The sequence below is a fragment of the Oryctolagus cuniculus genome, chromosome 9, assembly GCF_051225735.1.
Source record: "Oryctolagus cuniculus isolate XC-2025 breed Fujian yellow rabbit chromosome 9, ASM5122573v1, whole genome shotgun sequence".
Lineage (NCBI taxonomy): Eukaryota > Metazoa > Chordata > Mammalia > Lagomorpha > Leporidae > Oryctolagus > Oryctolagus cuniculus.
This window is the reverse complement of record NC_142875.1, coordinates 467,329-492,569: the sequence shown is the minus strand read 5'-3', so window position 1 is coordinate 492,569 and position 25,241 is coordinate 467,329. Positions and strand designations below refer to the sequence as shown.

Below are 25,241 nucleotides of genomic sequence, written 5' to 3'. Positions count from 1 at the left end.
TGACTGGAGATCCTGGCCCTGTTCTCAGGCCTTGCCCTACAGCCCAGCCTCTTAGCCTAACCTGCCCACACGTGTGCATGCACTGAGCTTTTGTGTATGTGGAGGCACTGGGCTCAGTGTTGTGCAGAGTTGCTTTGTGTGCCTGTGTATATGCGCGTGTGTACGGAGTTGCCATGTGCATGTGCTGAACTGTTGTGTGTTTCTCCGCATGTGTTTGTGTGTCTGCAGACCTGTGTGCATGCGCTGAGCTGCTGTGTGCGTGTGTGTGTGTATACGGAGTTGGCATGTGCTATACTGAGGTGCTTTGTATGCGTGTGTGTGTGTGTGCGCTTGCATGTGTGCATGCATGTTGCCTGCAGGAAGCCCATAATTCCCTGGGGAGCCCTCACCCTGGGGCTGATGCTTTGCTGAGAACAGGAGATTGGAAGGTCGGTCCCCTGCGTTCCCTGGGGGGGCAGCTGAGGGGCACTTGGAGACCCCCCCTGAGCTTGCCTGCTGCTCACCCTGCCCTTTGCTTGACGCCTGTTGGGAGCATTTGCTCTCCGTTGCTGATGGGCACAGAGTTCTTGTGTCGTTGCGAGTGCCTGGCAGACTGGCTGTTTGGCCCCTGGAAGTCGTCCCTGTCGGTGTCCGGTGTGTCGGCATGGCCTGTGCCCGAGGTGTGAGCTGTGACAGCAGCGGCCTCTGTTGTGGGGCTGTTACTTTGCAGAGCCCTCTGAGGGGTTTGGCCTGTGAGGGGCTGTTCCGGATGCTGAACTCACTGGTGCTTTTGTTGCTGTCTGCAGGCCGGCCTGATTGAAGCCAACGGAGAACTGAAGGTCTTCATCGACCAGAACCTCAGCCCCGGGAAAGGTAAGGGACCGCCTCCGGAAGTGGGGGTCTGCCAGTGGGTGCGTCCAGCTTGATGTCATCACGGACATGTGGCTGCTGAAGCAGTGACTGGAAGCGCCACGCACGGCTCTCTTGCTCCAGGGGCCATCTCGTGTGGAGTTGGGCTCCAGCATTAGGACCCACCGGGACCTGCGCAGCCATAGCTGTTCATTTTGGTTTCTGATTTAGGCTTACTGTTTGCAACAGTGAGAAAAACCGTAGACAGGTTGGGAGAAGAAAATGGAGTTCTCCAGGAATTATGAATTGCCCATCAGTTGTGTAGGTGTGGCTGATGTTTGCTTTGTGGCCAGGAGCACTAATGGTGCCGTAGAGGGAAGATGGCTGCTCATGGGGCCTGGGTGCGTGCCTCAGGCCAGTTCCACTCCAGGGCTGGGTGTGCACCTCAGGCCGGCTCCTCTTGGGGCTTAGGTGCACACTTCATGCCAGTTTTACCTGGAGGCTCAGTGCACACCTCATGCTGGCTCCACTTGGGCCTGGATACACACCTCACACTGGCTCCACCTGGGGCTGGGTGCACACCTCACACTGGCTCCACCTGGGGCTGGGTGCACACCTCAGGCCAGTTCTGCTCCAGGGCTGGGTGTGCACCTCATGCCGGTTCCACCTGGGGCTGGGTGCACACCTCACACTGGCTCCACCTGGGGCTGGGTGCACACCTCACACTGGCTCCAGCTGGGGCTGGGTGCACACCTCACACTGGCTCCACCTAGGCCTGGGTGCACGCCTCAGGCCAGTTCTACTCCAGGGCTGGGTGCACCTTAGGCCGGCTCTTCCTGGGGCTTGGGTGCCCACCTCAGGCCTGCTCACATGGGGGCTGGGTGTGCACTTCATTCCTGCACCCAGTGACTCCCAAGGAGACCTGAGAGGGAGTGGGGTGCAGATCTGGGAGTCCTGCCTCTCCACTGGCTGCGCGCTCAGTCTGCCGTTGCGTCGGGGTTTGCCCTGCGGCTGTCCCGGACGAATGAAGGGCCAGAGGTGCATGCTGGATGCTTCCAGTGCAGTCTGCAGTGAGCCTGCTCGGAGAGTCTCCATTTGTCCTGAGAATCCTCTGCCTGCAGGGCCAAGAGGTGTCCCCTTTGCTTGTGGAGTGGTGGCATTTTAGGTTGTTTTTAAGCATTACCTGTTTCTAGTTTTTCTGATTACTCTCGAGTATAAAAGTGTTTTTACTCTAACCGTGAGGCCTTAGGAAGTGATCTTGGAAGCTTCCTGGAACCGAGGGGTGGGGAGTAGTGATGGCCTCCACTTGGCCTTCTCTGCTGGGCAGGAGCCACCCACACCCAGAGGAGCCAGGTCCAGATGTCCCCAGGGCTGGGCACGTCCTTCCTGGTCTCTCCCTGGGTTCAGGGCAGAGAGGTCCAGAAGGCTTGAGCTGGAGGTTGCAGAAGGCTCCCGCTTCCCTGTGGGGTGCACTACAGCCCGTGTGCCCTGCACGCCTCACACAGGGGCCACGGTTTTCCTGCTTGTTTGCTGAGCCTCGCGGAGCCTCTGAGGGTGAGGGGGGCAGGGCTGTCCACCTGGGCCTGCGGTGCGCACAGGCGCTTGTGCAGGTGTTGGTTCTCTGTCGCTTACTGGATTAAAATGTCACAGAAGTTTCGGGCATGGTGTTTTCTGTCTAAGTGATGAGGCAGGAACCGCGGAAATGTTGGGTTTTGTGTCCCCAGCTGCTTGAGCTCCTGCTGTGTCTGGGATCCCAGGTGCACCCTGCTGTGCGATACACTGGCTCGCTCCTCCTCCTCTTGCTGGCAAGCCTGTGCTTAAATCTGTACTATTTCCTTGTGAGCTGGCGATGCTGAGCAGGCTTGGCAAGTGCAGCGTGGTGTGTCTTTGAGATGTGCATTTGGGCCCTTGCCTCTCCCCTTCTGCTCACCCCGATGCTCCCAGCCCGGCTGTGGGCTGCTGCTGCTCCAGGCTCCGAGAGGCATGCTCACCTGCGTGCTGCGGCGCCCTGGCTTCCAACCTCTGACGGGCTCCTGAGCAGCTGCACTTGAGCCTCAGGCCAGCCAGCAGTGTTCCGGACGACAATGACCACTGCACCCCTGACAACTTGGAAGTTCTTTTCCCCAGAAACACTCCAGATTCGTAAAATTTTGCATGCACAGACGTCCAAGGATGAGAGCCTCCAGTGTACTTTTAGGGAAGAGATTTCAAACAGGCTCTGCAGTGGTGATAGTCGTTTGGGTTGTTCCTGTTTTTTATGAATAGCAAATGCTGATACAAGCGCTTACACACACATTCCTGTGTGGACACAGGCATGCATTGCATGGGGGCAAATGCTTGGAGAGAGATTGCTGGACAGTGCATGGACACAGGTGTGTGTTGCTTTGGGCACACACTTGGAAGGGGGATTGCTGGGCTGGCTCAGGTCTCCCGGGTCTCAGTTAAGCCTCATTTAGCACTCAAAGCGGCCACACTGCACCTAGGAGTGCACATGGAAGTGTGAATGTGTATTCTCTGTGCATTTGCTGTTGCATCACTGACTTTCCAGCTGTGGTGCACAATGTATGGCTTTTGTTTTGTTTTTTGAGAGGTAGAGTTAGAGAAGGAGAAACAAAGATCTTTCATCTGCTGGTTCACTTCCCAAATGGCCACACCGGCTGGAACTGAGCCAATCTGAAGCCAGGAGTGTCATGTGGGCTCGCTCCCACATGAGTTCAGGGGCCTAAGCACTTGGGCCATCTTTCACCGCCTTCCCAGGCCATAAGCAGAGAGCTGGATCGGAAGAGGAGCAGTTAAGACACAAACTGGTGCCTGTATGGGATTCGGGCACCACAGGCAGAGGCTTAGCCTACTGCACCACAGTGCTGGCCCTGTGTGGGTTTCTTTGACCTTAACAGTTCCATTGTTTTGGCTGTTTCTGTTGTAGTGTTTAAAACTGGAGTGTGTGATTGACATGTTATTTGTAGAAACTTTCTTCTGGTTGGTTGTTAATACACATCAGTGGTTTCCGGAAAGAACTGTGGCACTGAGACTCACGCACGGGCTGAGTGTTCATCCTCAGCGTGCCTGCAGGTGTGGGCAGTTGTTGAGGTGACCTGGAGTGGACTCACGAGAGACCCCATCCTCCTCCTCGTTGTCTTTATTCTCCTCCCTCCCCAGTCTTGGGTCGTCTGGCTTCAGAATAGGGTCCAATGGCAGGCAGAGGGAAGAAAGCACACGTGGCTGCACACACGTGGACTGTGCGTGGGGTCAACCTGGCCTGCCTTCCCTGGTAACTTTTGTCACCCTTCCTCTGGTTACCCCCAGGGAGTCTCCTGGAGACACCGTCAGCCAGCTTTTCTTCTCCTTTTATCCTTCTACCTCTTGTATCAAAAAGCTTTATTTATTGAAGCAGAGAGAGATATTCCATCCACTATTAGATCATTCTCCAAATGGCCGCCAAAGGCCAACTCCCTACCCCCTATTTCTAACTGAAAGGACAATTTGAAAAGTCAGTGTCCATCTTCAGCCCAATAATGAAGCTTCTGCACACATGGTGACCTTGCTCCTGGGTGGAAGACGATGGCCCTTCAGTGAAGTGCTGCTCAGGATGCCAGAGGGCTGCACAGCCAAAGGAGAGACTGTGGGGTGGTGTAGCATGTGCAGTTGTGTGCTGTGTGCAGACTAGGGCCATGTGTGCAGACACATGCTGTGTGCAGCTCTGTGCCCTGTGCAGGTGTGGGCTGTGTGCAGCTCTGTGCCCTGTGCAGGTGTGGGCTGTATGCGGACACATGCTGTGTACAGATGTGTGCTGTGTGCAGACTAGGGCCATGTGTTCAGACGCATGCTGTGTGCAGCTCTGTGCCATGTGCAGGTGTGGGCTGTGTGCGGACACATGCTGTGTACAGATGTGTGCTGTGTGCAGACTAGGGCCATGTGTTCAGACGCATGCTGTGTGCAGCTCTGTGCCATGTGCAGGTGTGGGCTGTGTGCGGACACATGCTGTGTGCAGATGTGTGCTGTGTGCAGGCTGGGCCGTATACAGGCTGCGCCGTGTGCAGACATGTGCTACATGTAGATGCAGGCTGTGCAGACTTGTGCTGTGTGCAGACATGGTACCTGTGGACGTGGGCCGGCACCTGCAGGTCATCAGGAGTGTGCTGTGCTGATGCGCTGGCCACCTCTGGCTCTGTGGGCCTGGGGTTTCTGGAGCGAGATGCGCTGTCTGTGCCAGCTCCAGGGTTATGGCCCTGAACTTGAATGCAAGCCAGGATTTCCCGTGGAGCCCGTTTTCCCCATGTGTGTTGGGGAGTAGACGTCCCTGCTGTGGTGGCCAGGCCAGAACTGCAGAGAATGGCTCTGGTCTGGGACCCTTTAGGCCATTTTAGTGAACAAACTGTGTGTAGCACAGTGGGCAGAGTGAGAGCTCTGCCAGCTCAGGCTTCAGAAGTGGACAAGTGACTGGCAAGTGCCCAGGAAGGCGAGGGCAGAGCAGAACCACGGTGAGCGGCCACTGACGTAAAACTGGGAAGGGACTGTACTAGGCATAGAGGAGGGGCTCTGCACGCAAAGGCTGGGAGTGAGGTGGAGCAGCCATGGCGCAGAGCAGGGCAGGGGTCCCGGCATTCACATTCCCCCACCCCCACCCGTGCCTGAGAGGCCCACGGTGGCCAGAAAGGCAGCTACCTGTCAGCAGGGAGAAGATGGACAGGGACACAGGGCCGGCCCATGCCGGGGTTGTTACCCTCCCACCGGCTGTCTGCACAGTGCAGAGCACGAGCTGTGTGCCACAGGACAGGCTCAGAGAGCAGTACCGTGGGACCAGCACAGGGGAGTTTAAGCTGCATAAAAGTGAGACGCACACAAACAGCTGGCAGAGAGATGGAGGGAGGCAGTGGGTACTGAGGAGGAAATGGAGGCCTCCAGGCAAAGGACATGGGCAGGGGTGTGAGGAGAGGACACGGGCAGGCATGTGAGGAGAGGACACGGGCAGGCATGTGAGGAGAGGACACGGGGGCAGGGGTGTGAGGAGAGGACACGGGCAGGGGTGTGAGGAGAGGACACGGGGGCAGGGGTGTGAGGAGAGGACACGGTCAGGGGTGTGAGGAGAGGAAACGGGCAGGCATGTGAGGAGAGGACGCGGGGGCAGGGGTGTGAGGAGAGGACACGGACAGGCGTGTGAGGAGAGGACACGGGCAGGGGTGTGAGGAGAGGACACGGTCAGGGGTGTGAGGAGAGGACACGGGCAGGCATGTGAGGAGAGGACACGGGGGCAGGGGTGTGAGGAGAGGACACGGGCAGGGGTGTGAGGAGAGGACACGGGCAGGGGTGTGAGGAGAGGACACGGGTAGGGGTGTGAGGAGAGGACATGGGGGCAGGGGTGTGAGGAGAGGACACGGTCAGGGGTGTGAGGAGAGGACACGGGCAGGCATGTGAGGAGAGGACACGGGGGCAGGGGTGTGAGGAGAGGACACGGTCAGGGGTGTGAGGAGAGGACACGGGCAGGCATGTGAGGAGAGGACGCGGGGGCAGGGGTGTGAGGAGAGGACACGGACAGGCGTGTGAGGAGAGGACACGGGCAGGGGTGTGAGGAGAGGACACGGTCAGGGGTGTGAGGAGAGGACACGGGCAGGCATGTGAGGAGAGGACACGGGGGCAGGGGTGTGAGGAGAGGACACGGGCAGGGGTGTGAGGAGAGGACACGGACAGGCGTGTGAGGAGAGGACATGGACAGGCATGTGAGGAGAGGACACGGGCAGGGGTGTGAGGAGAGGACACGGGTAGGGGTGTGAGGAGAGGACATGGGGGCAGGGGTGTGAGGAGAGGACACGGTCAGGGGTGTGAGGAGAGGACACGGGCAGGCATGTGAGGAGAGGACACGGGGGCAGGGGTGTGAGGAGAGGACACGGGCAGGGGTGTGAGGAGAGGACACGGGCAGGCATGTGAGGAGAGGACACGGACAGGCGTGTGAGGAGAGGACACGGGCAGGGGTGTGAGGAGAGGACACGGACAGGCGTGTGAGGAGAGGACATGGACAGGCGTGTGAGGAGAGGACACGGGCAGGGGTGTGAGGAGAGGACACGGGCAGGGGTGTGAGGAGAGGACACGGGGGCAGGGGTGTGAGGAGAGGACACGGGCAGGCGTGTGAGGAGAGGACACGGTCAGGGGTGTGAGGAGAGGACACGGGCAGGGGTGTGAGGAGAGGACACGGGCAGGCATGTGAGGAGAGGACACGGGGGCAGGCGTGTGAGGAGAGGACACGGGCAGGCGTGTGAGGAGAGGACATGGGGGCAGGCGTGTGAGGAGAGGACACGGGCAGGGGTGTGAGGAGAGGACACGGGGGCAGGGGTGTGAGGAGAGGACACGGGCAGGGGTGTGAGGAGAGGACACGGGCAGGCGTGTGAGGAGAGGACACGGACGGGTGTGAGGAGAGGACACGGACGGGTGTGAGGAGAGGACACGGACGGGTGTGAGGAGAGGACACAGGGGCAGCAGTGTGAGGAGAACACAGGCAGGCGTGTGAGGAGAGGACACGGTCAGGCATGTGAGGAGAGGACACGGTCAGGGGTGTGAGGAGAGGACACGGGCAGGGGTGTGAGGAGAGGACACGGGGGCAGGGGTGTGAGGAGAGGACACGGGGGCAGGGGTGTGAGGAGAGGACACGGGCAGGCGTGTGAGGAGAGGACACGGTCAGGGGTGTGAGGAGAGGACACGGGGGCAGGGGTGTGAGGAGAGGACACGGGGGCAGGGGTGTGAGGAGAGGACACGGGCAGGGGTGTGAGGAGAGGACACGGGCAGGGGTGTGAGGAGAGGACACGGGCAGGGGTGTGAGGAGAGGACACGGGGGCAGGGGTGTGAGGAGAGGACACGGGGGCAGGGGTGTGAGGAGAGGACACGGGCAGGCGTGTGAGGAGAGGACACGGTCAGGGGTGTGAGGAGAGGACACGGGCAGGCATGTGAGGAGAGGACACGGGGGCAGGGGTGTGAGGAGAGGACACGGGCAGGGGTGTGAGGAGAGGACACGGACAGGCGTGTGAGGAGAGGACATGGACAGGCGTGTGAGGAGAGGACACGGGCAGGGGTGTGAGGAGAGGACACGGGGGCAGGGGTGTGAGGAGAGGACACGGGCAGGGGTGTGAGGAGAGGACACGGGCAGGGGTGTGAGGAGAGGACACGGGCAGGGGTGTGAGGAGAGGACACGGGCAGGCGTGTGAGGAGAGGACACAGACAGGCGTGTGAGGAGAGGACACGGGCAGGGGTGTGAGGAGAGGACACGGACGGGTGTGAGGAGAGGACACGGACGGGTGTGAGGAGAGGACACAGGGGCAGCAGTGTGAGGAGAACACAGGCAGGCGTGTGAGGAGAGGACACGGTCAGGCATGTGAGGAGAGGACACGGTCAGGGGTGTGAGGAGAGGACACGGGCAGGGGTGTGAGGAGAGGACACGGGGGCAGGGGTGTGAGGAGAGGACACGGGCAGGCGTGTGAGGAGAGGACACGGGCAGGGGTGTGAGGAGAGGACACGGGGGCAGGGGTGTGAGGAGAGGACACGGGGGCAGGGGTGTGAGGAGAGGACACGGGCAGGGGTGTGAGGAGAGGACACGGGCAGGGGTGTGAGGAGAGGACACGGGCAGGCGTGTGAGGAGAGGACACGGGGGCAGGGGTGTGAGGAGAGGACACGGGCAGGCGTGTGAGGAGAGGACACGGTCAGGGGTGTGAGGAGAGGACACGGGCAGGCATGTGAGGAGAGGACACGGGGGCAGGGGTGTGAGGAGAGGACACGGGCAGGGGTGTGAGGAGAGGACACGGACAGGCGTGTGAGGAGAGGACATGGACAGGCATGTGAGGAGAGGACACGGGGGCAGGGTTGTGAGGAGAGGACACGGACGGGTGTGAGGAGAGGACACAGGCAGGGGTGTGAGGAGAACACAGGCAGGGGTGTGAGGAGAGGACACGGACAGGCGTGTGAGGAGAGGACACAGGGGCAGGGGTGTGAGGAGAGGACACGGGCAGGGGTGTGAGGAGAGGACACGGTCAGGGGTGTGAGGAGAGGACACGGGCAGGCGTGTGAGGAGAGGACACGGGCAGGGGTGTGAGGAGAGGACACGGGGGCAGGGTTGTGAGGAGAGGACACGGGGGCAGGCGTGTGAGGAGAGGACACAGGGACAGGGGTGTGAGGAGAGGACGTGGGTGCAGGGGTGTAAAGAGAGGACGTGGGTACAGGCGTGTGAGGAGGGGACGTGGGTACAGGCATGTGAGGAGAGGACATGGGTGCAGGTGTGTGAGGAGAGGACATGGGGGCAGGGGTGTGAGGAGAGGATGTGGGTACAGGGGTGTGAGGAGGGGACGTGGGTGCAGGGGTGTGAAGAGAGGACGTGGGTGCAGGGGTGTGAGGAGAGGACGTGGGTACAGGCGTGTGAGGTGAGATGTGGCGGCCGCATGCCTGTGGCTGACTTGGCTCAGGATTTTGTCTCCTGGATGCGTGGCTCTTACTGACTTGTGGTGGTTCTGTTGCCTGCTTCACTTGATGGCTCTTTGCTCTTACTGGCACCCCATACCTGCACGCCGTGCGTGGCACTCAACAGAAGTTACTTTGAGTATACACTTACTGGGGGTCTGGAATGTAAGCATGTTACGGCAAGGTGCGTTTTGAGAAAACATCGAACATCTAAGACATCTTTGGAGTTCTAGATATTGATGGAATGGCTAGACTTAATAAGAATTTGAGTGTTCCACCGTAGCATCCTTTTCTGTTCACGGGTCTGGAGCTCTGACCACAAGCATTCCTGGACAGTTTTCTTCCCAGAAACACCTCCCCCTGCACTGCTGGTTTGGGACACGTGTGTTTCTCCATCCTGGCCTAGCTGTAGGCTTGCAGTGACACAGCATCGCTCCAGGACCGTGCTCTCTGGCCCCTGTCCTAATTTACTCCTCCACCTTCAGAACATGTGTCTCTGTCTTGACCAAGAATGGTGTGGAGATTCCGGCTCTGGTTGGCACAGGGCCACACAGTGAGACACCTTCACACTGCAGACTGACCACAGCCTTCCTGGGGCCAGTGGGAGGTGCTGTGGAAGCAGGTGGTCTGGGCCTGGCTTCAAGGTTTAGAATGGACACCTTGGGGCTTGGAGCTGTCGCCTGGGGGTGCCTAGGCACCAATGCCTCTGAGATTGAAAATGAAGCTCAGTGGATGTGGCCGCCATGGAGCCACGGCTCTGAAATGGTGGACATCGGGGCAGGTTAAGGATGCGTGAGGAGAAGCCGGGCCATCGTCCAGGACAAAAGTGTGGCTCCTAACCTGTGCCCGTGTGTTGCAGGTGTGGTGTCCTTAGTGGCCGTCCACCCCTCCACTGTGAACACGATCGGGAAGCAGCTCTTGCCAAAGACCTTCGGACAGTCCAATGTCAACATCACGCAGCAAGTGGTAAGGGGCCCGGACGCTGGGCGGCCTGGCAAGGACCATGTGGGCAGGGGGTACAGGGGCTGCCCTCCCTCTCCGCCCTCTGCAGCAGCCCCCGGAGCCTTGCTGTTGGGGCAGTGTGGTGGGGGAGTGGGTGCCAGCCGTGCCGCAGGTTGAGCCTTGCGGGGCCCTCTCTCCTGTTTGGATGAGCTCCTGCGGAAGGGCTGGGCCATGCCTGTGGCCCCAGGGCAGCTTCTCGGTCTGGTTTCAGAGAGGGGCAAGTGAGTGGGCCTTGCGGGCTGGAGCCGCCCTCCCTCCCTTGCCGTGCTCCTTTTGTTTCCTCTGCATCCAGATGTGCAGCTCTCGGGTCAGGGAACCCCCGGGTGCCCGCAGCCTTGCCCTGCTAGGCTTCCGAGGAGCTGCTGGGGCAGGTGCATTGTGGCTTCTCTGCTGTGTGCTCTCTGCTGAGTTTGTCTTGACAAACGCTGAGAAATTAGTTTTGGTTTTGCTTTATCTTTCAGATAGTTTGGCTTTGTCGCTGTGTGTGTGATGTCATAGCGGAGTTGGCCCGGGAATAGCCGTGTTAATTGTAGCTGCAGCCCCACTTTTGTTGCAGGTATAACAGGTGGGGGAGAGCTCCTGTGAAGATGACCTATTTTTTTTTAAATGAATGAACTTTAAACTTTATGAGTTGGAAAATCAAATCCCTGATTTAAATTAAGCTGGTTTCGGTGGCGCTATTCGTTGTGAAGCCTACAAATTACAGGTGTATCCTAGAGCTTTCTATAGACCAAAGGTTTAAAAAAAGCAGGGCTGATTCTGACAAGAGTGAGGGAGACGTCTCGTGGGGGCTGTTCACTGGCCAGCAGGGGGCTGCGGAGGCCAGGTTCTGAGATTCTGATAGAACAGTGGGCAGAAGTGCTCAGGTTCCTTAGAGCTGTGCCCTAGAAAACCTGCAGCTGCGCTGGAGCGTGCATGCGGTGTGGGGAGCTTGCTGGTGGTGGGGTCTGCACTGGGGACTCCGTGAGGGCCATCACCCGGCACGTGCACCCCGATGCCGTTCATCTTGGCTTTTACCACGAAGGTGCAGAAAGTGCCCTGAAGCACCAGGGCTTGCTTGGACCTGCTGGGCTGCGCTGGGACGCCGAGTCCTTGGCTGCCGTTCCCACTGCTTGGTTCCCCCTCCCCCAGCTGCCCTCAGTAGCTATACAGCTTTGGGGTTGGAAAACTGGGTGGCCTGGAGCCAGGATCATCATCTCCTGTAGCTGCTGGGCTGGACTGTTGGTGACCTGGCAGAGCACACAGTGGCTCGAGGGGTGGGCAAGAGCTCCCGCCACCTGGGTCTGAGAAGCAGGGTGCCTGGCCCCCCACTACTCCTCATCTCCTGGATGTCGGGGACAGACGGAAAGTGCTGGTTGGTGTGGGCACTGCCATCCACAGCCGTGGCTCTCTGGGGTACCGTGGCCTCTGCCCCAGCCACAGTGTGGCTGCTGCATTTCTCTTTTCTTCTTCTTCTTTTTTTTAAGGTTTATTTATTTATTTGAAAGGCAGAGTTACAGAATGGCAGAAGTGGCGGCGGGGGGGGGGGGGGTCGTCTTCCATCCACTGGTTCACTCCTCAAATGGCTGCAACGGCCAGAGCTGGGCCAGTCCAAAGCCAGGAGACTGGAGCCTCCTCTAGGTCTCCCATGTGGGTGCAGAGGCCCAAGCACTTGGGCCAACTTCTGCTGATTTCTTGGGCACATTAGCAGGAAACTGGATCAGAAGTGGAGCGTCCAGGACTTGAACTGGTGCCCATATGGGATGCTGGCATCGCAGGCTGTGGCTTAACCGGCTGCACCACAACACCAGCCCCAAGTATTGATTTATTTGAGAAAGAGAGAGAAAAAGAAGATCTCCTCTGTCTACCGGGCCACTCCTCCAGATGCCTTCAACAGCCGTGGTTGTACTAGGCTGAAACCGGGACCAAGAACTCAGTCTGGGTCTCCTACACAGGCAGAGGCCCAAGCAGCTGAGCCATCGCTTGATGACTCCCTTGTGTTAGTAGGAAGCTGGGGTCGGGAGCAGAGCTGGCACTGGGCCTGGGCACTCCAATATGGCGTCGCAGGCCCTGTGTTAGTACTCAGCCTTGGTGCTGTGCTCCTGCTGCTTCCGGCCGTCCTGCCACCCTCGGCCTCTGTGGTCTGGGTGCCTGCCACTCCCCTCCTGCCCCACACACCCTCCCCTGACCTAGGTCTTGGCTCTGGATGCAGTGTGGGTAGCAGGAGTGTAAGGAGTGAGTGATGCAGAAGAGCTGCGTCTGTCTGGGTGGCTCCTCGTGTGCTGGAGACACAGGAGGGCCCCCAGAAGGGCGGCGCGGCCCCGAGGAGCAGCCCACGCTTGGCTCTACCAGCAGTGTGGCTGCTGGGTGTGTCCCTGAAGAGCCTCTGAGGCCACTCCCTCCTGGTGCCAACCTTGGCTCAGCACTGAAGAACTCGAGTCATGGTGCGAGGCACAGCACACCGGGTGGAGAGGAGCTTGCCATGGAAACAGCAGGTGCAGACGGCACTGCGGGTGGAGGGGAGGTTGCCGTGGGAGTAGCAGGTGCAGGTGGCACGCCAGGTAGCCGGGAGCTTGGGTGGAAACAGCAGGTGCAGACAGGCTCAGGAGACCCTTGGCCTGTGCCTCGGGCCACCTGTCTTTCCTTGGTACCAGTCGACTCTGACTTCCAGGTGAAATAGTTGACCAAGAACATGAAGGGTTCCTGATGGGCCCAGCCATCATGAGCAGGGGCTCAGGGCCCATTTGGCTTCTACATCCTGGCCTACAGGAGGGTGTCCTGGCCTGCAGCAGCCCAGAGTGTGGGCTGCTGACCACAGGACTGTTCAGGCTGTGCACACGTGTGTGGGGTGAGCACAGAGGCAGGAACTTCACCTGCAGCATTGTCCCCAGGACAGCACTGTGCCCAGGTACCTCCAGGCCTGCCCACCACGACTTACCGCAGCCCTTCTGGAAGGTTCTGTGTGCTGTGTGCTGGCCCAGTGCCCCACGCGCTTAACAAAGACAGCAAGTCTTGGGAAGCACCTGCGTACCCCGGGGATTCCCTCTCGTTTCTGTGTTGCGCTTCTTGGAGCATTGACTGACAGGATGTCACGGGCTCCTCGCAAGGCGGCAAGCCCCACAGGGAAAGCCCGGGCGGGGTCCTGAGCTGCCCGAGGTGCAGGATGCGTGGTGTGTGCTTCCTCCTTGCAAAGCCTGGTCAGGTGCCCCTGGGAGGGGCTCGGGGGATGCTCTTGGCCGGCAGCCTGAGCCCCCACTCCCCAGGACTTCAGCTGTCTGCAGTGGCGCCTCTTCCCGTTTTCCGAGAGCTTTGACAAACAGCGAAGCTGATTCGGGCAGAGGGAGATCAGGGTCTTTGAGGAGGTAGCGTCTGAGAGAACTCAAAGGTCAAACCTGTTTTCCGAGGGCATCGTGGCTCTGTGTGCGGCTGGCGGGTGTGCACCACCAGGGCACTGTGAGGCCTGGGGCAGGTGGGGCCCCCTGTGAGAGCCGCTGGGGCAAACGCGGCAATGCACGTCCAGCGTCCCATGGGTATTGGGAGCTGTTTTCTGGCCTTGTTCGTGGTCAAGCTCCTGCCCTCGTTCCTCTGGTCAACAGGAAGTGGCGGGCAGCACAGGAAGTGGTGGGCAGCAGAGATGTGCTGCAGTTCCCTGTGCCCAGCGGACTGGGGTCTGGTCCTATCGCCACCCCCGCCCCTACCATTGGCCTCGTCCACTGCTCCCTTGCCTGGGCTGTCTCAGGTCCCCGGTGCTTTTGTTTGGAGAAGATGCCCCATGTTTGCTTCCTTGTCCTGTCCTCGCTGCTATGTGCGTGCCTAGGTCACGGGCAGGGAGCTGCAGCATGGGCCCGGGGCGCTGGGCTGTTCTGATGGGCCTGGCACTCCGCTGCAGGTGATCGGCACGCCCCAGAGGCCGGCCGCGTCCAGCGCCATTGTGGTCGGGAGCCCGCACACACCCAGCGCACACTTCGCCTCTCAGAACCAGACCTCCGACTCCTCCCCTTGGTCGGCCGGGTGAGCATTCCCCAAACCCGTGTGCTCCCTTGCTCGGGGTTGGGCCCCCATGGAGACTTCAGCACAGACCCAGCCGTGGTGCCCAGCGTGGGCAGCAGCCTCGTTCCGCTGCCTGCACCGGCTGTGGGGGTCAGGTTTCTCCAGGGTCACGGGCAGCCTTTGCAGGCTCTGGCTGCAGCCCTTGGACGTCCTCCAGAACTTGGCTCCCACTGAAGCACAACCTAGCATGGACGTGGTTTCACTCGGTCGGCTGTCCATCTTAACCAGATGCTTCCCTAGTGTGCTAGTGGGAAGCCGGCTGCGCTGGTGCTGAAGCCACAGTACCCCAGGCTCAGGCAGCTCTGGCAGCGGGAGGCCTGCAGGCCTGTGTCCCTGTGGCCTCCAGCTGGGGGCGCAGCTGGGTCAGCCCCTTCCTCCACTGGGGCAGTGTGTCAACATGGGCTGTGAACACCCCTGAACTGCCTCTGCCACGCGCGGATCTGGCGCTGGCCGGCAGCTCTGGTCACGGTGGTGCCTCAGATGCAGTTGCCCAGCCCCTTGGACATCTGGCCCGAGATGTGTGCTCTCGTCCGCTTCTCGGCACTCAGAAACGCTGCCCGTCGTCAGTGTCCGGGCGAGCCGCCTCCGGCGGGCCTTGGTCTGGCAGGTGTCTCCTGCCGCCGCCGGTCACAGTGCTAGTAGCGTCTGCCGTCTCCCCTGCTGCAGCAAGCGGAGCCGCAAGGGCGAGAAGAACGGCAAAGGGCTGCGGCACTTCTCCATGAAGGTGTGCGAGAAGGTGCAGAGGAAGGGCACGACCTCCTACAACGAGGTGGCCGACGAGCTGGTGGCCGAGTTCAGTGCTGCCGACAGCCACATCCTGCCCAGCGAGTCCGTGAGTGCGCGGCCGTGCCCCGGGGGGCGTGAGGACCGTAGGCAGCAGCACCTTCCCCCGCCCGTGCCCGTGGGCCGAGCCGTGGACGCTGTGCCCTGCCCCCAGGCTTACGACCAAAAGAACATCCGGCGCCGCGTCTACGACGCCCTGAACGTGCTGATGGCCATGAACATCATCTCCAAGGAGAAGAAGGAGATCAGGTGGATTGGCCTGCCCACCAACTCAGCCCAGGAGTGCCAGAACCTGGAGGTACTGGCTGGGGGCAGGCAGCTGCGGGTGCCGGTCCCGGGATGTGGGAGCCTGGGGTACTGGCCGGGGGCAGGAGGCTGCGGGTGCTGGTCCCGGGATGTGGGAGCCTGGGGTACTGGCCGGGGGCAAGCGGCTGCGGGTGCCGGTCCCGGGATGTGGGAGCCTGGGGTACTGGCCGGGGGCAGGAGGCTGCGGGTGCCGGTCCCGGGATGTGGGAGCCTGGGGTACTGGCCGGGGGCAGGAGGCTGAGGGTGCCGGTCCCGGGATGTGGGAGCCTGGGGTACTGGCCGGGGGCAGGCGGCTGAGGGTGCCGGTCCCAGGATGTGGGAGCCTGAGGTACCAGCCCATGGGTGTCGGAGGCCGGGGGTTCCAGCCCAGATATGTGGGAGGCTAGAGGTGCTGGCCCTGGGGTGTGGGAGCCTGGGGTGCTGCTGGGTGTGGTGGGCTTTGTGTCATTGCTGGCTCTGGGGCTGCCTGAGCTATCCTGACAGGTGGTGTGCGGGCAGGTGCATCCAGGTCCTTCTTCCCTTCTGGCATGGGTGCAGTTTGACCCCCCTCAGCCAGGTCCCACAGATGCTTGGCCATGGGGTTTCAGTAGCCGCTGGCCTGACCAAGGGCCTCGAACCCTAGTGTGGGTTCATTCTGAATCCTGTTTATGGGAGGCTCCATAGCCATACTCAGGATGAGGAGAAACCTGCCTGTCTGTGCCAGTAGGTGCAGGGCCACCTTTCTTGGCCAGAGTTTGCTCAGGTGTTACGTGGGACTTGATGCTGTGAGACAGTGGTGACAGTGATGTTGTAGGCAGCGTTCAGTGCTGAGACAGTTGTGACAGTGGTATGGGTGGAGTTTGATACTGTGAGACCGTTGTAATGGTGATGTTGTGGGCGGGGTCTGATGCTGAGACAGGTGTGATGGTGACATTGTGGGCGGAGCTTGATGCTGTGAGCCAGTTGTGATCGTGATGTGGGCGGGGTTTGACGCTTCGAGGCAGTTGTGATGTGACATGGTTGGGGTTTGATGCTGAGAGAGTTGATGGTGATGTGGGCAGGGTTTGATGCTGAGAGAGTTTTGATGGTGATGTTGTGGGTGGAGCTTGATGCTGTGAGATAATTGCTATGGTGATGTGGGTGGGGTTTGATGCTGTGAGACAGTTGTGATGGTGCTATTGTGGGCGGAGCTTGATGCTGAGACAGTTGTATATGGGCAGGTTTGCTGTGACAGTTGGGATGGTGAGGTGGGCGGGGTTTGCTGTGAGACAGTTGTGACAGTGGCATTGTGGGCAGAACTTGATGCTGTGAGACAGTTGTGACGGTGAGGTGGGTGGGGTTTGCTGTGAGGCAGTTGTGAGAATTTCTTGCATGGTTCTTGTTTCTGAAGGTGGAGAGACAGAGAAGACTCGAGAGAATAAAGCAGAAGCAGTCTCAGCTTCAGGAGCTCATTCTTCAGGTAAGGACCCTTGTCCTTAGTTCTCGGCCACGGCGTTTGTCTGCCTTTGGGGGCAGGTGCTCGGTCCCCTGCGCAGCCTGCAGCAGCAGAGCCTTGCCCAGGGCCACACTCACGCGGTGAATAGAACCTCTGCTTTGTGATTCGCGGTGGTGGTGGTGTGGGCCGGAGTCCTGAGCATGTGTGAGTGGCAGGAGAGGCGCTGAGAGAACTTTGTTTTTCTAATGTCCTTTGCGTCTTTTTTTTTTTTTTTTTAAGATTTATTTATTTATTTGAGAAGCAGAGTTACAGAGAGGGAGAGACAGAGAGAAAGGTTTTCCATCTGCTGTTCACTCCCCAAATGGTTGCAACAGCCAGAACTAAGTTGATCCGGAACCAGGAGCCAGGAGCTTCCTCCGGGTCTCCCATGTCGATACAGGGGCCCAAGCACTTGGGCCATCCTCCACTGCCTTCCCAGGTGCATTAGCAGGGAGCTGGATTGGAAGTGGAGCAGCAGGGACTCAAACCAGCACCTACATGGGATGCAGGCGCTGCAGGTGGAGTTTTAACTTACTGTGCCACAGCGCTGGCCCCCAAGAGAATGTCCTCAGAGAGTTAACCTGTTCTGAGAACCAGGTGCTGGAGCAAGTGTTTGAGTGGGGGAGTGACAGGCATGGCTGTGGGCGGGGGCTGGACCCAGTGGAGAGTGTGGGGAGCTGCATTGGGCACAATGGGTGGTAGTGAGAACACAGGTGTCTGTGAGGGGCTGGCTCCTGGTGAGGTGTTAGAACCTTCCAGGGAGCAGTGCACAGAGCCAGTGGTGAGGGTTTGCAGGCAACAGGGGTGGCACCAGCCCAGGAAGACACAGCATTCTTGGGGGCCAGTGTGTGGGGGACCCCAGGTGTTGGCTGTGTGGCAAGGCCACAACGACCTCCCAAAACACTGATGCTCCTCTCTGAGTGGCTGCTTGGAGAATGTGGGCTGGGAGCGCCCTGTCCACCAGGACTGGGGGAGTCGTCTCCTGGGAGCTTGGCCCTCAAGGTGGACGTCCGCTGTTGAGGATCCGCCACAGTGGCCTGCACAGGCGGACTTAGAGGATTCAACTTCCCCAATCTCGTTTTTCCCTCTGCCCCGTGTCCAGGGTGGCAGGCGCTGTGGCCCTGTGTCCCTGGGGGTTCTGCCACCTGGGTGTCTCTTGGTTCCTCCTCATTAGCAAATTGCCTTCAAGAACCTGGTGCAGAGAAACCGCCAAGCGGAGCAGCAGGCCAGCCGGCCACCTCCACCCAACTCGGTCATCCACCTGCCCTTCATCATCGTGAACACCAGCAAGAAGACCGTCATCGACTGCAGCATCTCCAACGACAAGTGCGTGACGGGCGTGCGGGCGGGGCTGCCTCTGGGCCTCTCAGGCTGTTGGCCTCCGGGCCTGCATGTGTAGTGGATGCCTGATGATGCCCTGAGGTGGCCGGGCCTCCCCCGTCCAGGGCTCTTTCTCACCATGTCGCCCCCTGCAGGTTTGAGTACCTGTTTAACTTCGACAACACGTTTGAAATCCATGACGACATTGAGGTGCTCAAGCGGATGGGCATGGCCTGCGGGCTGGAGTCGGGGAGCTGCTCTGCCGAGGACCTCAAAATGGCCAGAAGTTTGGTGCCCAAGGCTCTGGAACCGTACGTGACAGGTCAGTCCTGCCTGGGGACCAGGAGCAGAGACGTGGGGCCAGGGCAGGGATGGGGTCCAGCCAGTGCCCACCTGCTGGCCGTGGGCAGTTTGCATCCACAGTGGCCTCTGTGGATTTGCCTGTGTGGTTTATACATCGAAGTGCTGAGGGAAGCTGACCACTCCTCCAAGTGACCACAGAGAGCCCTGCACGGCTCCTGCTCCTGCCAAGGGTGAGCTGTCCATGTGTGCAGTGAGCTTTGACCACCAGCAAGACTGGCTTTGTGGTGAGGAGTTGCCGGAGGCCGTCTCTGCTGTGCCCTCTACTTGTTCCTGGGTGGTCAGCTTCCTCCGTGTACCCGGAGGACCTTTGCCATCCCCACCCCAGGGCAAGCAGAAGTCTGGTCTGTCCCCACCAGTGTGATGCTGGGCTCCTGGCCCAGGTCCCGCCTCCAGCAACCACGGGATGGGGGATAGGACCCCGCCTCAAATCTAGGTTCTTGTCCCTCTGTCTGGCTCCTGGTGGGGCCCAGGGTGGGAGTGGCAGGTGGCAGAGGTCCTTGTGCCACTGTGGGCTTTGGCTACATCCTCTGGTGCCTCTGCTTTCTGTCTGTGTCTTTTTTAAAAATGTTTATGGAGTGCTTCCATCCAGGGGTTCACTCCTCAGATGCCCACAATAGCCAGGGCTGTGCCAGTAGCCTGGACCTGCAGCTGGTCTCCCACATGGGTGGCAGGGGCCCAAGTACATGAGCCGTCATCTGCCGCTTCCCAGGCATGTTAGTGGGAAGCTGAGTTGGAAGCAGAGCTGGGACTTGAGCCCAGAACCCTGGCACAGTGTGGGTGTCCCACACGGTGGCTCAACTGCTGCTCCCAGCACCTGCCGGTGTCTTCCATAGTGGGTGTGACGAGGGTATGCTGTGTGTGGGGGAGGGATTCTCGTGCCTTTTGAGGAAGGATGACCCCAGACCACAGAGCAAGCGTGTGCCAAGGCACCCTGCCGCCCTGGTGGGCCTGTGGCCCCGTCCCTGCTGCGGTGCTTGCAGTGTGGCAGTTTCCCGATCGTTTGCTTTGTTTTCCTCTCCAGAAATGGCTCAGGGATCGATTGGCGGTGTGTTCGTCACGGCGGCGGGCTCCACGTCCAACGGCACGAGGCTTTCTGCCAGGTGATGGGCGGGGGAGACGCTGTCTGTGCTGGCCGCGGCTGCCGGCCGCCCTCGTGGAGAGCTGGCTTTTCTCGGCAGCTGCTCCCCCGGAACGCTGACTTCTGGGTTTAGAAAGGAGAGTGCTGTCAAGGGGACAGAGCCCCTGCGGCCCCGGCTCGGACGGCCGCCGAGCCGCGTGCGTCGGCATCAGCGTGCGTGCGTCTCCTTCTCCGGTCTCTCTCACTTCACATTTCGCTGCTGTTACTGAAGGGGCTTTGTGATGACCGTGGACGTGCCCTGACCTTTGGTCTGCAATGCCACAGAGCAGGAGCTGTCCCTGTGTCCACTTGGTGCTGTGAGGAGCTTCTGCAGTGAATGTCCACAGAGCAAACCATGGTTTCACTGACCTGCGTGGCTCATGCTTTGCAGTATCGCTTTGTGTTAACCGTTAACGTTTTTAAAACTGAGAGGTGGGGAGGAGGAGGCGCAGGCTGCTTCCACTCCCGGGTTGACTCCCCAGGCACCTACAGTGCGTGGGGCTGGGCTGGGCTGGGCTGAAGCTGGGCACCGTGCGCTCAGTCTGCGTCTTCCATGGCCACCTTCTTTCTGCCCCCCAGGTGCACACTGGCAGGAAGCTGCAATCAGGAGTGGGAGCTGGGACTCCGCCCGTCACTGTCTGGGGCGTGAAGGGCCCGGCCAGCCGGGGCTTAACCACCAGACCTAATGCTGCCCTGCCTGTGTGGAGTCTTTCGCTTGTGTTTTACAGTTATTTATTTATTTATTTGAAAGGGTGACAGAGGAGTCTCCCATCCACTGGTTCACTCCCCAAATGCCAGGCCAGAGCCAGGAGCCAGGAATCTCCATCCAGGTCTCCAGTGTGGGTGGCAGGAGCCCAAGCACTTGAGGTGTCAGCTGCTGCCCCCCAGGTGTATCAGAGGGAGCAGGATCAGAAGCAGAGGCGGGACTCAGTCAGCCCCAGGCACTCCGCTATGCGGACTGGACGTGGCTGGGGAGGACTCAGTCAGCCCCAGGCACTCTGCTATGCGGTTTGGACGTGGTGCGGGAGGGCTCAGTCAGCCCCAGGCACTCTGCTATGCGGACTGGATGTGGTGCGGGAGGGCTCAGTCAGCCCCAGGCACCCCACTATGCAGTCTGCACGTGGCCGGGGAGGACTCAGTCAGCCCCAGGCACTCCACTATATCCGCTATGTGGACTGGACATGGCGCGGGAGGACTCAGCCCCAGGCACTCCGCTATGCGGACAGGGAGGACTCAGTCAGCCCCAGGCACTCTGCTATGCGGACTGGACGTGGCCAGGGAGGACTCAGTCAGCCCCAGGCACCCCGCTATGCGGTCTGGACGTGGCCAGGGAGGACTCAGTCAGCCCCAGGCACCCCGCTATGTGGTCTGCACGTGGCCGGGGAGGACTCAGTCAGCCCCAGGCACTCCGCTATGCGGTCTGGACGTGGTGGGGGAGCGGGGCAGCTTAACTGCTTTGTCCTGACTTCGACCCTTGGAGAAACGTCTTCAGTCGGTCACATTGGCAGCTCTGGGCTGTGGCAGGTTTTGGGGGTGCTACCCCTGTTGCCAGGTGGTGGTCTTGCCCCTCACCCGGGCATCCTGACCTGCCGTGGCTGCCGTCTTTGAGCCTGTGCATGTGTGGCTTCTCTCTCACCTGGGGCCTGACCTGAGCCATGCACAGCCGCTTCAGGAGGACGGGGCTGGTGGGGGCCCGGGGGCTGCAGGGCTGGGTTCCATGTTGTGGGACTCGATCTCCCCTTGAGGCTGAGGCCAGGCTGGGTGGAGGCCGTGCCTGACGCTCGTCTGCCTCCTGTCCCTGCAGCGACTTGACCAACGGTGCCGACGGCATGCTGGCCACGAGCTCCAACGGGTCTCAGTACAGCGGCTCCAGGGTGGAGACGCCCGTGTCCTACGTTGGGGAGGACGACGAGGACGACGACGACTTCAACGACAATGACGAGGAGGACTGACGTCCCGGCCCCTTCCCCGCAGATCCGGCTTCAGGAGCCGGCGAGGGAAGAGACTTTTTTTAAGCGTGGGGTTTTCTGTTTCTTTCTGGCCTTCCCCCAAGAAGATGCTGGTGAGCTGCGAGAGGGCCCCGCAGGCCCCAGGCCGCCGCCAGGGCACTGCTCGCTTTGCAGGCGTCTGCTTTCCGTTTCTAGCTCTTTTTAAAGTTCAGAGTCCGTTTTTGCCCCTTCACAGCTCTCGCTGAGTTTGCTGAAGATATCTTACTTCATCCACATCAATGAAAATAAGACGCTCTCCTGCCGTGGCCGCGGGCGCCGGCGGCGTGTGGCGCCCTGCGTCGGGCTGGCGGGGGGCGGATGCAGGATGCGTTTTCCTCTTGTGAATCATGCGATGTCCAAAGACGGAAGCGAACACTCAGCGCCATGCGTCCTGCCGTGACTGTGTGCTCCGTAAATTATACTGACTGGTGTGACTCCATCAAGCTGACGTCTCTCTCTCTCTCTCTCTCTATTGCAGCAACAAATTGCAAAGTCCTCTTTCTTTTTGTTTGTCGTTTTGGTCTGCTGGGCAACGTTTACTGCCCGCTGGGGCGGCTGCGGAAACTCTGGAAGGTTTGTTGCTTATGGTAAAATTTGCCTGATTTCTTACAGGCTGCGTTTGGAAACTTTTTATTAAATAGTTGTTTACATACCTATGAGTCTGTCATTTAAAGACACGTACCGAAACAAATGTGGGATTTGTTTCCTGAGCATCTTCCGTAATCTATTATAAAGTTGAAATTAAACATAGAGAATGTTTTAACAGTTTTTTAACTCAAAATTTGTCAATCATTTTTAATAGTTCTTTTTTTATAAAGAGAAAAGGAAATTAAGGACAGGCAGTAGTGTCTTTTAAGATTTATTCACAGAAACATTAACTGCTCAGTTGCTGTCAGCTGCCTGTTCTGAAACGATAGTCTTTTTATTGAAACACAAATAGACTTTTCTGTAATATTTTATGGAATATAAAGAGACTTTAATTGTTTGACTTGTTTAACTCGGCACTGTTAGTTTTTATTAATAAAACGCGCATGGGCATTTTCAACGAGCTCTGTGTGCTCCATCTCACTTTCCCGGCCAGGGCCCCTCCCCCCACCCTGCGGCTCACAGCACGTGCGCTCCCTGGCCTCTTCCTCAGCCCTAAAGGTCGAGACGAATTCCACAGGTTTCCCCTTCAGAAAGGAATGACAGCATGGAAGGTTCTGGAAAGGAGTCGGAGCAGGAAGCACCAGGTGGTGGGGCGCGGCTCCGCCTCCTCGCTGCTCTGGGGCTCTGGAGAGGCCGCGACTTCAGGGCCGTCACTTCTGGTTCAGCTTTGGCTCCTCGCTCAGCGGCAGCCCCCGCCCAGCCCTGGCAGGCAGCTGCCTGCTGTGCTGGCACAGCCCGCACATGGGTACATGGGTGCACACGGGTGCACACAGTGTGGAGCCAGGGCAGGCCTGTGCTCTGGTCAGTAGCGAGGAGACAAGCCCTGCCACTGTGTCTGAAGCCCCCGCCCCTGCACTTACCCCCTCTGGAGACCAAGACACTCAGCTGTGCATGCAGGGAAATCCAGAGGGTGGCCTGCACCTCCGTGCGGCCTCAGCACAGTCACAGCCAGCTGAGATCCTGGAGCTGACCAGATGGAGACAGGCAGCCCGGTGCCTGGGCCTGAGCAACCTGGGGGGAGGGGAGGAGAACTGAGTAGAGGGAGGGGCACAGCACGCCCCAGGGAGAGAGCAGCACTGGAAGAGGGGAGACATGGATGCCAGCCCCCAGCAAGCAGAGGAGCTCCCAGGAGGGCTAGCTCAGGGACTCCCACCCCTCGGGACCTCCAAGCCTGTGGAAGACACTGCGTCTTGAAATGACAGAAGAGCGGCTTCCATAGGAGTCCCCGGGGAGGTGCGGAGAGATTGCTCTCAGGAGAAGGAAAACGCGGCCCACTGAGAAGCCTGTGGCGGCCAAGCTGTCCCTCAAAAGTGAGGGCGAAGTGAGGACCCCAGGTGGACACCGAGGGAGTTTGCACCAGACCTGCGCTGCAGCAGACCCCTGGGGAAGTCACACGGCTGCAGGAAGACCCTGGGCAGGAGCTCTCAGGGGCTCAGAGTGAGCTGGCGCCAGCGCCACCATGTGATCCACGTTTTGTGTTCTGCGTGGTTTAGGGACCGGTGAATAATTAGCTTCTCTTCTGGGGCACCGAAGGTGTGCGTATGTCACCTCATCCGGGGCAGTTTGTGGCGCAGGTTCCGACGAGAGTGAAACATGAAGATGTTGAATGTGAATCCAGTAGTTACAACAAAGGAAATACTACAGCGAATGCACTGAGGAAACGGAATGAATGTAAACATTGATCACAAAGCAACAACAGCTAATCACAGAAGAGAAGGGTGCGGGAGATGAGGGACTGGGAAAGCTGTGGGGCATTTACAGAGCTGTGGCGATGCCAGCGAGTCCTGCCCGTTAGAAAGATCACAGCCTCAAACAGGTGGGAGAATGGATAAAATCATGGACAGCCTGCATGTTGTCTCTAGGACGCCCCACAAAAAGCTGGTGTGGGGAGCAACTCGGACTAGACTAAGTTACTGGAATTAAGACTTATTCTATGCATCTGCTTTCCCACAATATGGCGCTGAGAAGGGAAACAGCTTCTACACAGCTGCCTCCAGTTCAACCAATAAACTGTAGGACCTGCTCCTGATTGGAGGAGAGCAGCGTACTCGGCGTGTGGGTAGCAGAGTTGGGATTGGTGGAAGAGGACTATAAAGGAGGAGAGAGACAACATGCACCAGGAACATCTAAGGGGAACATCTATCTGAAGGAACACCTGTGCAGCCCCCGAGAGAGCTGGCCGGCGGTGTGCCGCTCCCCTGCGGAAGTGGGGAATGTGGTAGGGGGAACCGCCCTTCCACGGAGGTGGAAGGGACGGTAGCCAACCCGGGAAGAACCAGCAGCAAACCCGGGGAGGGCCGAGCAGACGAAAGAACAGCGCAGGGTCCTGTGTCGTTCCTCCACGAAGACGGGGAGCGACATAATGGTGCCGTGACTCAGATATGAAGCCTAGGCAGGGTTTAGTGTCGTTCCTCCACGAAGAGGGGGAGCGACAAGCTGGAGTGTGAAACACGGGGCGGGCGGTGCTCCGCGGAGGGGTTGCCCTGAGCGAGCTCCAGGTGGGGTCCCGAGAGGTGTGGCCGGAATGGAGCAGAGCAGGTGCGAGCGCTCACCTAGTGGCAGGCCGTCAGGACGCCAAGTTGGACCTAGTGGCTGGAGTCAGAGACTCCTCCTTTTATACTGGGATTTCTACACCCCGCCCTCAGGAAGCAGCAGGTACAGTGAACTGAGCGGGCTCCCGTTGCCCCTTCCTGGGGGCTGCAGTGCCCTGATCTGTGTGCCCACAACCCTTACAAGCTGTCCAGGGGCCAGAAGCTGCGCTGTTAGACTCTGGGTGTTGGGAGATCCACCCGCCCGGCTGGCACAGCGTCTGGGTCCCGTGGAGTCTCCTGAGTCCCCCCGTGGCTGCTCTATGTGGCATGCGGAGGCTCCTAGTGCACCGGGCCATTTCATAATACCCAGGCCTGCCAAGCTCAGACACACTGTGCAGCTGGAGTTGGGGTGTTTTTGTCATGGTGTTTTTGGTGAT

The 25,241-nt window shown here is 59.6% G+C and overlaps 1 protein-coding gene across 5 annotated transcripts in view; it reads left to right on the top strand.

Moving 5' to 3' along the window:
- The window catches only part of TFDP1 (transcription factor Dp-1), a 36,838-nt gene extending 14,165 nt beyond the window's left edge, over positions 1-22,673 (top strand). For 3 of the 5 annotated variants that reach the window (XM_051841995.3, XM_051841994.3, XM_051841996.3), the window contains exons 3-12: positions 786-852; positions 10,124-10,230; positions 14,135-14,256; positions 14,962-15,127; positions 15,233-15,376; positions 16,754-16,822; positions 18,012-18,163; positions 18,313-18,479; positions 19,542-19,620; positions 21,442-22,673. In XM_051841995.3, coding sequence (XP_051697955.1) covers positions 786-852; positions 10,124-10,230; positions 14,135-14,256; positions 14,962-15,127; positions 15,233-15,376; positions 16,754-16,822; positions 18,012-18,163; positions 18,313-18,479; positions 19,542-19,620; positions 21,442-21,589 — 1,221 coding nt within the window. In that variant the 3' untranslated portion in view covers positions 21,590-22,673. Of the gene's footprint in view, positions 1-785; positions 853-10,123; positions 10,231-10,727; positions 10,823-14,134; positions 14,257-14,961; positions 15,128-15,232; positions 15,377-16,753; positions 16,823-18,011; positions 18,164-18,312; positions 18,480-19,541; positions 19,621-21,441 lie in introns of all 5 variants that reach the window. The other 2 variants (XM_089303342.1, XM_089303343.1) reach the window with 2 other exon arrangements.
- The last annotated feature ends 2,568 nt before the right edge of the window (positions 22,674-25,241 follow it).